The following is a 14,711-nucleotide window of genomic DNA, read 5'->3' on the forward strand; positions in this document are numbered from 1 at the left end:
AGTGGGTGATAGAGTTGTTGTGAAGACGGAGTGCAGAAGGGGGTGAGCGAGACCGGAGTAGGGTTCTGCACACTATCTACAATCTGGAAAAGGAACTACTCGATTACGCATAAACAGAAGCTAGCCTTCTGTGCTATTATTAAGTCTGTGGCCTAGCTTACCCCAGGCAGAGCTGTCACCCAGGCAGAGGTATGCGACTGCAGACCTGGGAGTGATAGTACCACGCAGGCATACTACAAAGAATATTACAATGACTCAATTTCAATAAGAATTACATTGTTGGCGGGTGTGTGGCGCTAAAATATGAAACTAATAGAAAATAAGTAGTGAGCTATTAATTCAGTATGATTATTACTTAACACACATCCTTTACAATCTATACTTTGCCCACATTCAAGTGCATGGTGTTAAGATAGAATAAAGTGCCCATATTATTTTCATTCATTTATTTATAAATAAGTAATGCACAAATCACACAGGGTACAAGAGAGAATAACAGGCTCAGACCAATAATATTCATCTGCCGATTTTTTATTGACACTGTAGAATGTTCCAAAATTTATATTTTCAAAATATACCAAGTAACGTAATAACAATTTTTTGAGCAGTTTTATGTTGATAATTGAGAAAATTTTAAGGCTTTCAATAGGTGAAGACACATACACTATGAAAATAAAAGATTATATACTCTCAAATCTATATCTCTAGAGCAATGAAAATAATGTTAGACCACAAACATGCACTATGTCATTACATTGCTTACACCTTGTAACAGGGATGCCTTTTTTTGAATCACTGGTTTTTTTGGAGTGATAAGTGCATAGGATCTGACACATGATATCAGCTCTTTCCTCTTATATTGATGAATCTTGAGTAGGGACCCATCAATTCTATACTCGCCATATGGAAGAGCAGGTATATCATGTACATTGAAGTTAACAAGCCAATTCTTCATCTCACAAGTATGCTGTTGAGAAATGTTTCTGTTTAGTTGGGTACCATATCAAAAATATTATTATTATTATTAAAGCAATGTTGAAATATCACAATAGACAGATCCTGGATAATGTATATTATTTTAGTACTCATTCTCATCAACTCCTTCCTTATACATATATGTTTATGGATGTAATGGAACTTACTCATTCATAATCAACTGAACTAAGAATCTACTGGACCAAATTTGGCAGGTTTGTTCAGTTGACCATCTAGAGGCACACTAAGAATGGATTTGGAAAAAAATCCAAAGATATGGCCAAAATCTGAGTTTTTCCAGCGTTTTTCTGCATTTTCTCAGCTATTTTAAGAGCTAGTCATTTAAAAAAAATGTTCAAACTTGGTACACGAACTCATCTGAGGTATAAAAATGTTGTATTGTATGTTAAGTTCCGCCTTAAGTTGAGACGCCCAAGTTCTTACCAAGATCAGCGGTTTTTCAGCATTTTTCTGGCGTTTTCCAGGCCTTCTCAAGAACTAATTGACAGATCATGTGCAGATTTGGCACAGAAGCTCAGCAAGGGTCTAAAAATTTTGTCTTTAGAGGACAAAACTTGTTGATACTTGAGAGGGTTAATGGATGATTGTTAAGTAACTGAAATACAATAAAATATATCCTAGCCGAGTCTCTGAGAAATAACTGAATATTTATTAATTCTGATAAAAATAAAGATTTTTGCAACCCTGAACTAAATAATTCAAATAAAACTGGTGATTGAATGAAGCCTGAAAGTCTCTTTTGACTTTTTGAAGGAAGGAAGAATGCTCAAATGATAAATGCAGGCGAGCAAAGCAAGCTTGCTAATCTTATTTTTGGTTGAGCCAGCAGGCGGAGCCCCCTGGCAACATGTAGGCCTATAAGGCGAGCAAAGCGAGCTTTCCGGATAGTACAATGTATTTTAGTGTTATAGGTAGCATTTTTTAAATAGCAGCAGTGCCCATTGAATGTTTCTTTCTAAACTAGTATTCAAAACAATGTTTATTTTGAATTACCCACTGTACACTAACAGTTTACAGCCCGGGCCTCACTTATCATGCAGCATTCCGATCCTATATTAATGTCTGATATTTGAGAGGGGTGGTGACACAGATCATAATAATATGACAGACATGTGTGGCTCCACATTCTAGGCCGTTGTCATCTGTGTTCGGAAAGACACATTATGAGTGTGGCCCGAGCTTTAATCTATGCTTCTGATGTATAGCTACCACCTACATTTTCCTAGGTCTTAAATCTACACGTTGCTTTCCCTTTAATGTTGATTACGTACTTTGAATAAACTGGAAATATCCTTACCTTCTTGTGTGGACATTTGTATGTTAAATTGCAATGTTCATATACGCTTTTTGCAATTTCTTTGGCAAATTTATTGAATAAATCACATGGTTTCACTTCTACATCCATTACATTATTGTAACGACCATTTGTGCCTTTGTTTGCTGCTACTATTTTGAACTGAAAAAGTACGGTACTGAATATTACAGTTGAAGACATGGTAGACAGTTAAAGACAAGGAAAAGCATGAAATATATTATTTTTGATGCAAGGTCCCTTTGTAAACTATGAAATTTACTTAAAAGTATACTCTGTTGTATATCCATACTTTTTCACTTCAAAATAAAACTTGAATTTTAAAAACCCTTTTGGAGTGAGTGCATTTGAGTGCAGTGAGTGTAAGTGCATTTTCACTCCATAGGGGTCTTTTAAATTTGAAGTATACTATTAATATCTAATTCGAATTTTTGAAAGACTCAAGTCTTTGTCAGATTGTCGAATAAGGAAAATGATAACTTGAATCAATTTTTAACTAGGACATGAAATTGGCCTCTCACTCACTCTTGCATTGTCATCCAGATCCACTCCGATAGTAAGAATACCACTGTAGACAAAATGTGTTCTATTTAGTTTACTTGCTTTCATGGGCTCAAAAATACTAACTGGTCCTCTCTTATCACATTGAGAAAAATGGACTAAAGCAATATCATATGGCCCCTGAAAGTAAAATACATTTTTACTCCGATTGATTCTATGAGTGTGCCATGTCAATGAGTACAATAGAATGAATACAATAGATCCTCAGTTTCTTTAGTAGGCTAGGTACTCCACAAACTTATAAGTATATAATATGCAGCCTCATAAACTTATTATAAAGTCACAGCAGGTTAAAATATTGTGGTTTACTTTGTTGTCGTCTTCCTACAAGGATTAGGCAATTTGCCTGTTCCGACCTCAAACTCACCATCACATCCATCTTTTATGGCGTCTGCCCACACTTCTCCTTCCAACCGGGTTATACAACATGACTGCCCTGGGAATCCTGTCGCTCTCCATCCTTTCAACATGCTCTTTCCAGTTTTGCCGATTTTCTTCAATCTTCTGCCATATGGAGATTATGTTGAGCTAGCTTCTTATATCAACATTATGAAGCCTATCTTCCTTTGTGCACCCTTTTACTGCTCTTGAAAACCTCATTTCGGCAGCCTGTAATCTACTCCATTCTTTCTTCCTAGGTATCCAAGATTCAGAGCCATATAAAAGCGTTGGAATAGCCATAACCTTATAGAATTTGAGTTTTGTCTCTCTCCTGGCTCTGTTTCTCAAAGTCCTATTTATTGTTCCACAAAAGGATTGGAATCTATCCAATTTCACACTCAAGTCTTGGTCCATTTCATAGGTTATATCACAACCCAAATACTTGAAGTGTGATACCTGTTCCAGGACAGGTTTTCAATTGACGAAGTGGGCATCAAATTCTCCGGATATGTTGTCAAAAATGTTGGATAGCGAAAAATCCTCTCTCAGAAAAGAATTTGAGGCTAGTACATCGGCTATTTTGGGACTTGAATGGCAGCCTAGTACCGGGGTATTCAACTTTCTCGTGAATTCAGAACAGAAGGACACAACAATGTGTAACATACTCTCCACTGTTGCGAGAATATTATTTTGATCCACTTGGTCTTCTAGCTCCTTTGACTTTGTTTCTGAAATATCTAATAGGGAAATTGTGGGAATTAAGTCTAGACTGGGACGAAATTGCACCTATTGAGATTCAAATATTGTGGGAAAATTGTCAAAGAGAGTTTAATTGCCTTTCAAAGTTGTCTATTCCCAGATATGTTGGAGTATCATCTGATTCACCCATAAAATTGATTGTTTTTGTGATGCTTCAGAATTGGGCTATGGTGCTGTAACTTATTTGAAGACTCAAAATAGTGATCATTCGACTCAGATGTCATCATTGTGTGCTAAATCTAAAGTAGCTCCTGCGAAGACGGTCACTATACTGCAATTGGAATTATTTGCGGCAGTCCTTCTGAGTGAGCTATTGAACACTACTGTGTTGTTAATTCGCAAACGTTGTCAAGTGGATCGAGTGTTAGCGTTTTTAGACTGCACTGTTACACTTCATTGGATTGGAGCATCACCATCTCGGTGGCAAACTTTTGTTGCAAATAGAGTTTCCTGGATTCAAGATTGTCTGATTGATCGTTGGATGCACATAGCAGGTGTGAAGAATCCAGCGGATTGTTTGTTGAGAGGCTTGACTCCGTGCAACCTTGTAGAGCACAATATTATGGTGGACGGGGCCTGAGTGGTTGTCTATGGATGAGAGTCATTGGCCGGTTAATACGGAATTCGTTGAGATAGGGAATCTGCCAGAGGCGAAAAAGAACACTGTATTGGATTCAGAAAATTTGTCTGATAATGTAATCTATCGTCTGATTGAGCGCTGTTCCAACTAAATTATTTTTTGCGTGTTGTCATTGTTTTGAAGGCTGTACAAATATTACCGAAACCAGGAACTTTTGACTTGGAGATACCCGAGTTGTATTTGTGTAGAGTGATTCAAAAAATTCATTTTTCATCAGAACTGAATTTATTGATAAATGGAAAAGATTGTCCTACTCATTTTTAGCGGTTATCCCCCTTTTTAGATAGCAATCTTATTCAAGTTGGTGGTTGCTTACAGAATGCGAGCATTGAGTTTGATAGTTGTCATCATATTGTGTTACCGAAAACAGATGACTTTGTCACATTGTTGATTGATCACTATCATAAAACAAACTGTCATGCAGGGCCTCATTTATTGTTGCCACTAATCAGACAGAAGTGGTGTGAAGATACAGCGTCGCTCACAGTCAGAATGATGGTGATAGTAGACCAGCCTCATCTTCCCCATTTGAAGTGGCCAATGGGTGTGATTGAGGAGGTATTTCCCGGATCAGACGGAATTGTGAGGGTGGCTACAGTATGGTTGGTTAATGGACATTATAAGCAGTCGGCTACAAAACTGTATCCATTGCCAACTCAATGAGCATTATACACTCCTGTAGCATTGTATTCGTCAAGTTGTTTTTTTGTGTGTAGTTCACACATGTTGTTTATTGTTCTTTTGTTTTACTTGGTGTTGGTTTTTTCTGGCATGTTTTTTTTGTGGGTTTGCGGATTTTTTTGTGTTTCCAGCTTTGGCTGAAAATTAATTTTTCAGTGTCGGGGGTATGTTGACGCTGTTTGAATTTAATGGAGTTTGGCGCTGAGTAGTTATTTTTCAATCTTCCTCGTCTACTGGCATACTCTAGGGCATAATTGTTTAATTGTTTGGTTTGTAGTTCTCGAATGCCAGTCGGTTTGCATAGCTGCCTTCGTTGACAGGATAGTTCAACTCGTTTGTTGATTTGTATTTCTATCGGAAATTATTAATTGTAATATTCAGTGTCTCCAATATAATTGACTCTGATAGGGAGTAATAATTGATTTTAAAGTACATGTGAGAATATGAGTATTTTTTATATCGAAAGTAGTCGTGAATTAATACCTAGTAAAATTGAGAAGCAGAATTTCATGCATGATTCAACAACTCTGCAGTGCCTGGCTACATCATAAATCATCAGAGATCAAGTGATTAATTTACATTTTTCTATTGATTCACTTTTTTACCACCCAAACCTATAGATAAAAATCACTCTGACTTACAGCATGAATCATCAGTCAGGGTAAGTTTTAATAATAGAGTTATTTATTGCATCATGAATGGATTCATTAGTATTTTTCTGCCAGAATATATTGAATATTAAATCGATCAAAATTACAGTCAACTTAATCAGAAATTTGTATAACTACTATATCTTTTTCTTATTATTATTTTTCACCTTCTTCCTCTTCTTCTTCTGTCTCCTTCTTCTATTATCTTCTTTGTCCTCTTGCTTGTTCTTCTTCTCCTCCTGTCATCTTCTTCTTCTTCTCTTTCTTCTTTTTCTTCTTCTTCTTCTTCTTCTTCTTCTTCTTCTTCCATTAGCTTTGTCCGGCCATGGCTGATTTCTTTTTGTATTATGGAGTCCCTTTTGTATAAGGTACCAAGAACAAGAATGGCAAGGCCGTTGTATTCTAATACCTGAGACGTCAGTCAGCAGATTGTTGTTATGGAATGCAGAAAACTTCTTTCACCATCCTTAGACAATGAATGCTGTTTCAAAAGATTGAGAAGATAGAGACATACCGCTTCCAAAATCAATGAATATTCTGAAACAAAAATGGCAATCTGGAACACTCTGTATACAGAAAACCAACCCATAGATACCTCAATGCACTATCTCATCATCACTCCGCATATTCCTTCTCTGTAGTCAATAGTCTAATCTTTTGATCTATCTATCTCACTGACAAAAAAAGCAAAGAAGAAGAGATCAAGTCTATACTGAAGTATAATGGTTACAATAATTGAATAATTGAAAAATCATTGAAAAAACAACTGACACCTTCAAAACCTGAAGAAAAACTCAAGGAAGAGAAAGCATTTGAAAAAACGTCCCCCTTCCATACATCAAGGGTATCACCGACCGAATCGGGAGAATACTGAAAAAAAATCAAATCAAACAAGTCCAACCTCTCCAAACTATTTCGAAATTACTAAAGAAGCCCTTTCAGAGATTAGAGCTAGAAAATCAAGGCGTTTACAGCATCCCTTGCAAGAATTGTGACAAGATGTTTGTAGGTCAAACAAATAGAAGAATTTCAGCCAGGATAGAGGAACACAAACTGAGCATAAAAAACAAACAATCAACCTCAGCTCTTTACAACCACAAAAAGAACTCAGGGCACGAAATAAACTTCAACAATTCTAAACAAATAGCAAATATCTCTTCTCTTTGGAAAATCATTCTGAACACAACAAACACATCACAAAAGCCAGACACTACTTCTCCGGGAATTCCTTTCACCCAGCAGTGCCTGGCCAAACACGTGAAAGAAGGCGAGGGGAGGAGGTATTCCCTTCGACCATGATGATGAATTTTGAAGCAAAGGCAGGAGTCGGTGTAGCTTTGACTGCGCTCCAAAGATGTCATTTGGTATAATGGCGAAACCTCAGCAAGTAAGTTGAACTGCTGCTTATGGGATGTACCCGGTTGATAATTTACCATAAATATATATATATATATATATAGACTTCCTGGTTGATTGAAATTTTTTGATCAGCTGTTTTAGCACACTTTTAATTTGGTCAATCTGAATGTCAACGTCAACAATGCTTGTTGTAGTCGACCAGTTTAATGTGCGTACAGATATACGCGCCGCGAACATGAGCAATTCACTTTTAATCAGCTGATGCCAAGCTTTTTATATCTATATCTTATACCGTTTCTGTAAAAATACAGATATAGCCAGCTGATTACAAGTGAATTGCTCATGTTTGCGGCGCGTATATCTGTACACACCTATAAATAAAATAAATAAAATAAATATAATTTTATTGCCGCTCAACATTACAATAGTTATGGACAACGTCAGAAATTATTGTTTAGCAAACATAGTCAACCTACATTATAACATGGAGGGTTAATGTAAGAAACACCAGTCAAAATAACATACACGTAAAATATTACATAGAAGAAATAATAGTATAAAATAGTTCATCTCAAAGAATAATTTGTTGAAATTCGAAAAACTCTTTCACACTATAAAAAGGATTTCTAATTAACCAGCTATGTAGCCTATTTCTGAATAATTGAAATGGAGCTTCTATCCACTCATGTGGTAATTTATTAAACATTCTCATTCCAACAACTTCATAGCTATCCTGAGATCTAGTCAGCCTACAGAAAGGTATTTCTATATTTCCGTTACTCCTAGTGTTGTGGGAATGTATATTTCTCCTTAGCAGATTATTAGGCAAGTTATTTTTCGTATATAGGAGACAAGTAAAAATATACAGGTTTATTACTGTCAGTATACCTATTTGAGCGAATAACGGTTTACAATGAGCCAATCTTTCAGAATTTGTGATTATTCTTATAACTTTTTTTTGAATTATCAATATATCTTGAACATGTGGACTATTCCCCCAGAGTAAAAGCCCATACGCGATTATACTCTGGAAAAAAGCAAAGTATGCTGATCTGACATAAGACGTGGGGACACAGCCTATCAAATTTCTCAGCAAGTATACCACTCTGGATAATTTGGAAGTAATATATTTAATGTGAGGCTCCCATGAAAGTTTGCTGTCAATAAAAACGCCTAGAAATTTGACATTACCCAAACGCCTCTGCATAGGTAAACTCTTCAAGCTAAAAATATTTTCTTGAGTTTTATCCTCATTAAGTGAAAAACCATTGGCTCTGAACCACTTTGAAGCCTCAGACAAACTGTTCTTAGCTTCATTCTGGAGGATTTCGAAATTTGAGCTTACATTAATAAAAGTTGTATCATCCGCATAAATTATAGTATCAGCATTGCTTGTACAGAGTGGCAGATCATTAATCATCAATATGAACAATAATGGTCCCAAGACCGATCCCTGCGGAACCCCACTTTTTATCTCATTCACTTGAGATTTTTCCTTTCCTATGCAAACAATTTGTTTTCGGTCACTGAGGAAAGAGGCGAAAATGTTATTGAATTTGCTACCAACAATGCCATAATGAGCCAGTTTACTCAGAAGCACATCGCGATCCACGCAATCAAATCCTTTACTGAGATCGCAAAATGTGGCCAGAGCATATTTTTTATCCTCATAAGCCCTGAGCACCTTTTTAATCATGGAGTCAATAGCATTGATGGTAGACTTGTTCTTTCTGAATCCAAATTGTACATCTGACAGTATGTCATGTTTACTCAAGTAATCACACAATTGAAGATGGATGATAGTTTCTAAAACTTTTGATAGGATCGGTGTGAGAGATATTGGGCGGTAACTTGATGGACACTCTTTATCACCCTTCTTATAGATGGGCACCACTCTAGATAGTTTAAGCATTTCTGGAAATACCCCTTCTATCAAACATTTATTAATACAATAGGTAAGAGGAATTATTATACAATTTATAATTTTTTTGAGCATATTACTTGAAAAGTCATAAATATCTATGCTATCGGAAGATTTCAAACTTTTAACGATATTCAAAACAAGCTCCGGTGTTACTTCAGTGAAAGAAAACTTATCCCTTAGTGGTTCATTCCTACTATGCAAAGTTATAAGCTCTATTGCCGTTTCAGAAGGTCTTAAAATACTGTCACAGATCTCATTCACAGAGTGAACACAAAAATTATTGAAAACATCTGGAGATATTTTCACAGGCTCCTTCTGTTTGCTTTTTGCAACTGAATTAATCACATTCCATGCTTTTTTGCATTTATTATTGGAAGATTGGATACTAGAAACGTTATACTCTTTCTTAGCCTCATTTAAAGCTACCCTATAATTTCTCCTGGCTGTAAAGTACCTTGATTTCATCTCATCTGTTTTACACAGTCTATACATTTCTGAATGAAGTTCCAATTCATTTTTCATATTCGATAGATGAGGAGTGTACCAGGCTTTTTTCTTATTATATTTCTTGCAATTGTATGTATTGGGATTAATCTTGAACTTATGCTTAGGAATATAAGTTTCAAATATATTCAAGAATGCATTGAAAAATTTATTGAAAACCACATTTGCTGTTTGATGTGTATTATCAATGAGCAGCCTTTCCCAATTGAAGTTATTGAGTGCATTTTCGAAATTCTGAAATTTATTCTGCGTTATCGGTCTCGTGATGACCACCTTAGGTCCTTTATTATTTTGATTTGATAACTCCGAACATGACCCATTAATCTTCAACCAAACCGAATCATGATCAGAAAATGCAAAAGGTGTCACATCAGAACAAATTACATCTCTATTTAAATTCGTAAATATATTATCCAGACAGGCAGTCTCTCTTGTGGGCTTACAGTTTGTAAAATTATAGTTGAATTGTCTCAATAGATTTTTAAACTCCTTTACACTGCGAATATCTTTTGTTACATCAAAAGCCGCATTGATGTCGCCACCCATTACTATACCAAATTTCTTCCACTGAGGATTGAGAAAGAAGTGGAACAAATCCTCCAATTTTTCTAAGAAGATTTGAGGATCACCATTGGGTGATCTGTAAAGAGCTACGACAACAATTTTCAAATCTTTGAAATAAGCACCCGTTGCTTCAAAATGCATCTCACTGCACAAAAATGCTAAATCTAATTTAATACTAGTGGCAGTCAATGCTCTCTTAGTATAGATTGCTACTCCACCATGGATATGTTGCTCCCTATTGAAACTATTTACAAGCTGAAAGTCATCTAATACAATAAAAGGAATTTCGTCATTACTGCACCAGTGCTCACTCAAACACAGCAAATCAAACAAGTTATCATTAGCAAATTCATTCAGAACAACATGTTTTCCAACAATACCCTGAATATTAAGATAGCCCACTTTAAATGCTGAGGTTTGCCTAATAATAGTATGGCAATGATTAATCCCATTCATAGGCTCACTAACATAATTATCAAGAGGTTGATCATTAAATGCAGGCTGACTATCAACATAATTATTTCTTAAAACATTCAGAACTACGCTTACGTTTCGACAATTCTCCAATGCATGACTGGTAATCTACTGACAAATTTCTAAAAAAAAGTCCGTATGATACTCAACAGGAATTCGTTGAGATGAATTTTCGTTCTTACAAGCTATTTTTTGAACAAATTCTAAGATTTTATCACAAACATATTTTTTTCCCAAGGAATTAAGATGTAGACCATTGGAAGTATGAAATCTTCTTCCTACGTTCGTGATATTCACAAAGGAGACATTTCTAAAATGTTTACATAAATTATAGGTCTCTCTGTTAGCATACTCTATTTCTTTATTTATAGCGGACCAGTCTGGTAAGTCATATCTGTGAGGTACCGAGAAAACTATCACATTACGCGCACGACGGTTCTGTAGATCTCGTAGTTTATCGCGAAGAGAAGAGTTGAATTGCTTCCTTTCATTACAGGCGATATCATTCGTACCGGCTAAGAACACAAGTACATCGTCGTCGTCCAGTTGGCTGCTCTCTTCTGCTACATCCTTGAAGCGAGCTCCAGGTTTAACCATACTGGAGAACGTATGGCTATCGTCATTGAAGCTCTTGTAGATATCCCTTCCTTGGCTGTCTGCATACAGTCTGATCTTCATTGGCCGTTTTTTAGAAGCTCCAGGATTTGCAGATGTAGGCCTATTTGACTGTGGTGAAGCTGCTGACTCTCTATCTTTGAAAAGAGATATTTGATTCGACATTTCCCGAACACTCTGTTGAAGAGATCGGTTAATTTCCTCAGCACTGCAGAGCTGTTTACGGTGGTTTGAGATGTCTTCTTGAAGATCAAGTATTTCCTTTCGAAGCCTGTCATTATTCATCTTGAAAAATTCAATGGATTTTTTGTGCATATTCGATAAAATAGTTGAAGAGTCGTCAAATTCGGTTTGAGTATGTTTTTCCATGAAACAATCTAACTGCTTCGATATACTTTTGTCTGAATCTATATTTTGGGAGTTTTTACTTTGTTTTAATTTCTCTATTTCCATTCTCAAGGTTTTGATCTCGTCTTCTGCTATTTCCTCACATTGTAATGAATTTTCAAAATCCATTTTACGGTTAGTTTTTTCTGTCTCCAATGACTTTATCAGCAACAGATTTTCTTCATACATATTATTGAGACCTAACTTCAAGTCATTATTCACTTTGATAGCAGCATCGAATTTATTTAATAGTGATGTGACTTCAGGAACTAAATCGATTATGGCATCACTTGAGTACTTATTGTACTTATACAATACTTGAGTACTTATACAATCATATACAGTAAGGAAACTTGGCTAGTACCATGGCACAAAAATCCGCCATCTTGTTAGGAAGCGCCGGATTGTAATATAGTGGGGTCCACGTTATAATGGCAGTGTGTGATTTGCAATGGTGTTGCTATCCTTGTCTATTGTTCAACAAAGCAGATGGTGCTAACTCTTTCATGCATTGCGATGCTGCCACATCATTTATCAACAAAGTAGAAATTCAATTAATTGACAAAATATTTAATCTCAATCATGAAAATTTATTATCACATCTTTAAAAAATATATTCTCTTGACAAATGGAATATGATTAACTATTTTCAACAATAATGAACAGGTTAATTGATCAGATATACCAGTACCTATCAGCTGTTTGGGTGGCAAGGCTAAGATCTGGCAACCCTTTTCTCCTATCTTCCTACACTGTCATTATAACGTGGACCTCACTATAGGTAGGTACGGATCACTTCAATGATCTGGATCAATTGATCTCGTTCACTGCCACGAGCCAATCAGAAGACCAGGATTGAAACTTTCTAAGGTCACGTGATGTGTCTTATATTCGCGCCATGTAAAAAGCATTAATGTTAGATAGGCGTTTTATTGACAGTTCCCATTCTGTACCTATTCTGTGGTCACGTGACGTGTCTAGTATTTGCGCCATGTAAAAGCATTGGTTGGATAGGCGTTTTTTTGACAGTTTTCATTCTGTACCTATTCTGTGTCGTCTACTGCGGAAGTTTAGGTTAGAATTAGGAGTTCTATCCTACTCTGAAAATCGAATTTGAATAGTTCATGATATATCTTATCTGTATTTCATTCATCCAAATAAATTGATAGTATCTTATTGCAGAGTACTTTACTCAATTCTAGAAGCATAAACTGATTCCGTTTCATAAACTATTTGAAAAAACGTTCAGCACTAAGGATATTGCCACAGTAGTTCCAAAACCATCCACCAGGTTTCGTGATAAACTCAGTACTATGAGGTTAGAGGTTAGATTCTATTATACTCTGAAAATTGAATTTGAATTGTTTATGATATCTCATTTGTATTCCATTCACCCAAATAAAATGATAGTATCTTATTACAAAATACTTTATCCAATTCTAGACGCATAAACTGATTCCATTTCATAAACTATTTTGTAAACACGTTCACATCAAATCTGAATCAGCTGACTTCAAGGTTATTTTACAGTTCTAGGACCGTAAAAATTTTTTCGCCACACTTGGATGTAATGAGCTGGTTTACGTGCATCATATAGAGGCCGAAAGTGATTGTTTTCCGACCAGGCCGGTAAAACTTTACGGCCCTAGGGCTGTAAAATGACCTTGAATAACAGCTGATCATGTCCGATCTCACAAAAATCATAGAGAGATAATCTCATAACGACTGTAATAATCTATATAATTATGTATTGTGAATCGCGGTATTATGTCTATAATATATTTTATAAATTACTGTTTCATAATTTAATATTTATTATTGTGTTTTTGATATCAAACAATAGAATACGATGATATCTCCATAGCCTCAACAATATAATGTTGGCTGCATTGTCCATTGTCAGAAAGGTACGTATTGCAAGTATTTAAAAGTGAAGAATCGAATTTGAAATCAAAGTACAATAATTGTATCAATATTTAAAAGTGAGGTAGAGTAATAATTGTTTCTTTTTTATTATCGAATTCCACTTCTTAATGCAATACAATCAACAATAATAATAAGAAAATACAGCAGAGATCTGAAGTTTAAGGTAAGCCTACTGGTGAAACTCAGCCTTGACTGAAAAATTCCTAGTAATTTTTCCGTAATTCATTATTAAAACTTTTAGATAATTTTTCTTCAATATTAAACAATATAGAGAAAACATTAGGCCCACTCAAGATTGAATCTTCGAATGTTTTCTCTATGATCTAACTATTTTCAGAGCAATATTTTGTTGTGAAAATGCCGGCAAACCAGCTTCAAATTTACCGCTATACACTATATTATAGTAGCCTACATACGTTACCTGACTTAATTCAGAGTGAAAATTTTATTGTGAGACAGATAATAATATTAATTTTAATAATATAAGTCACGAGCCAAAGTCTGTTGTACGCTTTTTAGGAGTATGCTAAGTGTTATCAGTCAGGCCCCTTCGTTCAACAATATGCAATGGCTGAGAGCGTATAGGCACAATACATCAGAACTCAAAGCTCAGTGAATAACAAACATGATCTAGGTTTGAATCTCGGTCAATGACATTTTTTTTTGTCAATGAATTTCGACTTTTATTAGCTATTTTTTATATTGGTTACCATAATTAAAATTTCAATCAATTTTTTAGATAAATTTTGAGACAAAACTGTGAAATATGCAATTATATTAATTTTTCATCACATTATTTCAAAATAGTAATGAAAATTCTATTCATCCATCTATCCATGAGATATTGCACCGGGCGCAAAGCGCGAGCTATAAGAATTCAAACAATTATTCGAAATATTAATAGTATAAAAATATGGTCACTATTGTAAATTATTAATTAGTAATATTGAAATTAATTGACAGTAAAAGTTGTCATAA

At 35.3% G+C, this 14,711-nt stretch overlaps 1 protein-coding gene across 1 annotated transcript; it reads right to left on the reverse strand.

Moving 5' to 3' along the window:
* Positions 1-300: 300 nt before the first annotated feature.
* Positions 301-3,159, reverse strand: LOC120350539. The gene is made up of 3 exons (XM_039424337.1): positions 2,834-3,159; positions 2,294-2,452; positions 301-967 (listed from the first exon to the last, which is right to left on the reverse strand). Exons 1-3 carry the CDS (start codon positions 2,915-2,917, stop codon positions 743-745), a joined length of 468 nt encoding a protein of 155 aa, XP_039280271.1. The 5' UTR covers positions 2,918-3,159; the 3' UTR covers positions 301-742.
* Positions 3,160-14,711: the final 11,552 nt, after the last annotated feature.

The sequence above is a fragment of the Nilaparvata lugens genome, chromosome 3, assembly GCF_014356525.2.
Source record: "Nilaparvata lugens isolate BPH chromosome 3, ASM1435652v1, whole genome shotgun sequence".
Taxonomy (NCBI): domain Eukaryota; kingdom Metazoa; phylum Arthropoda; class Insecta; order Hemiptera; family Delphacidae; genus Nilaparvata; species Nilaparvata lugens.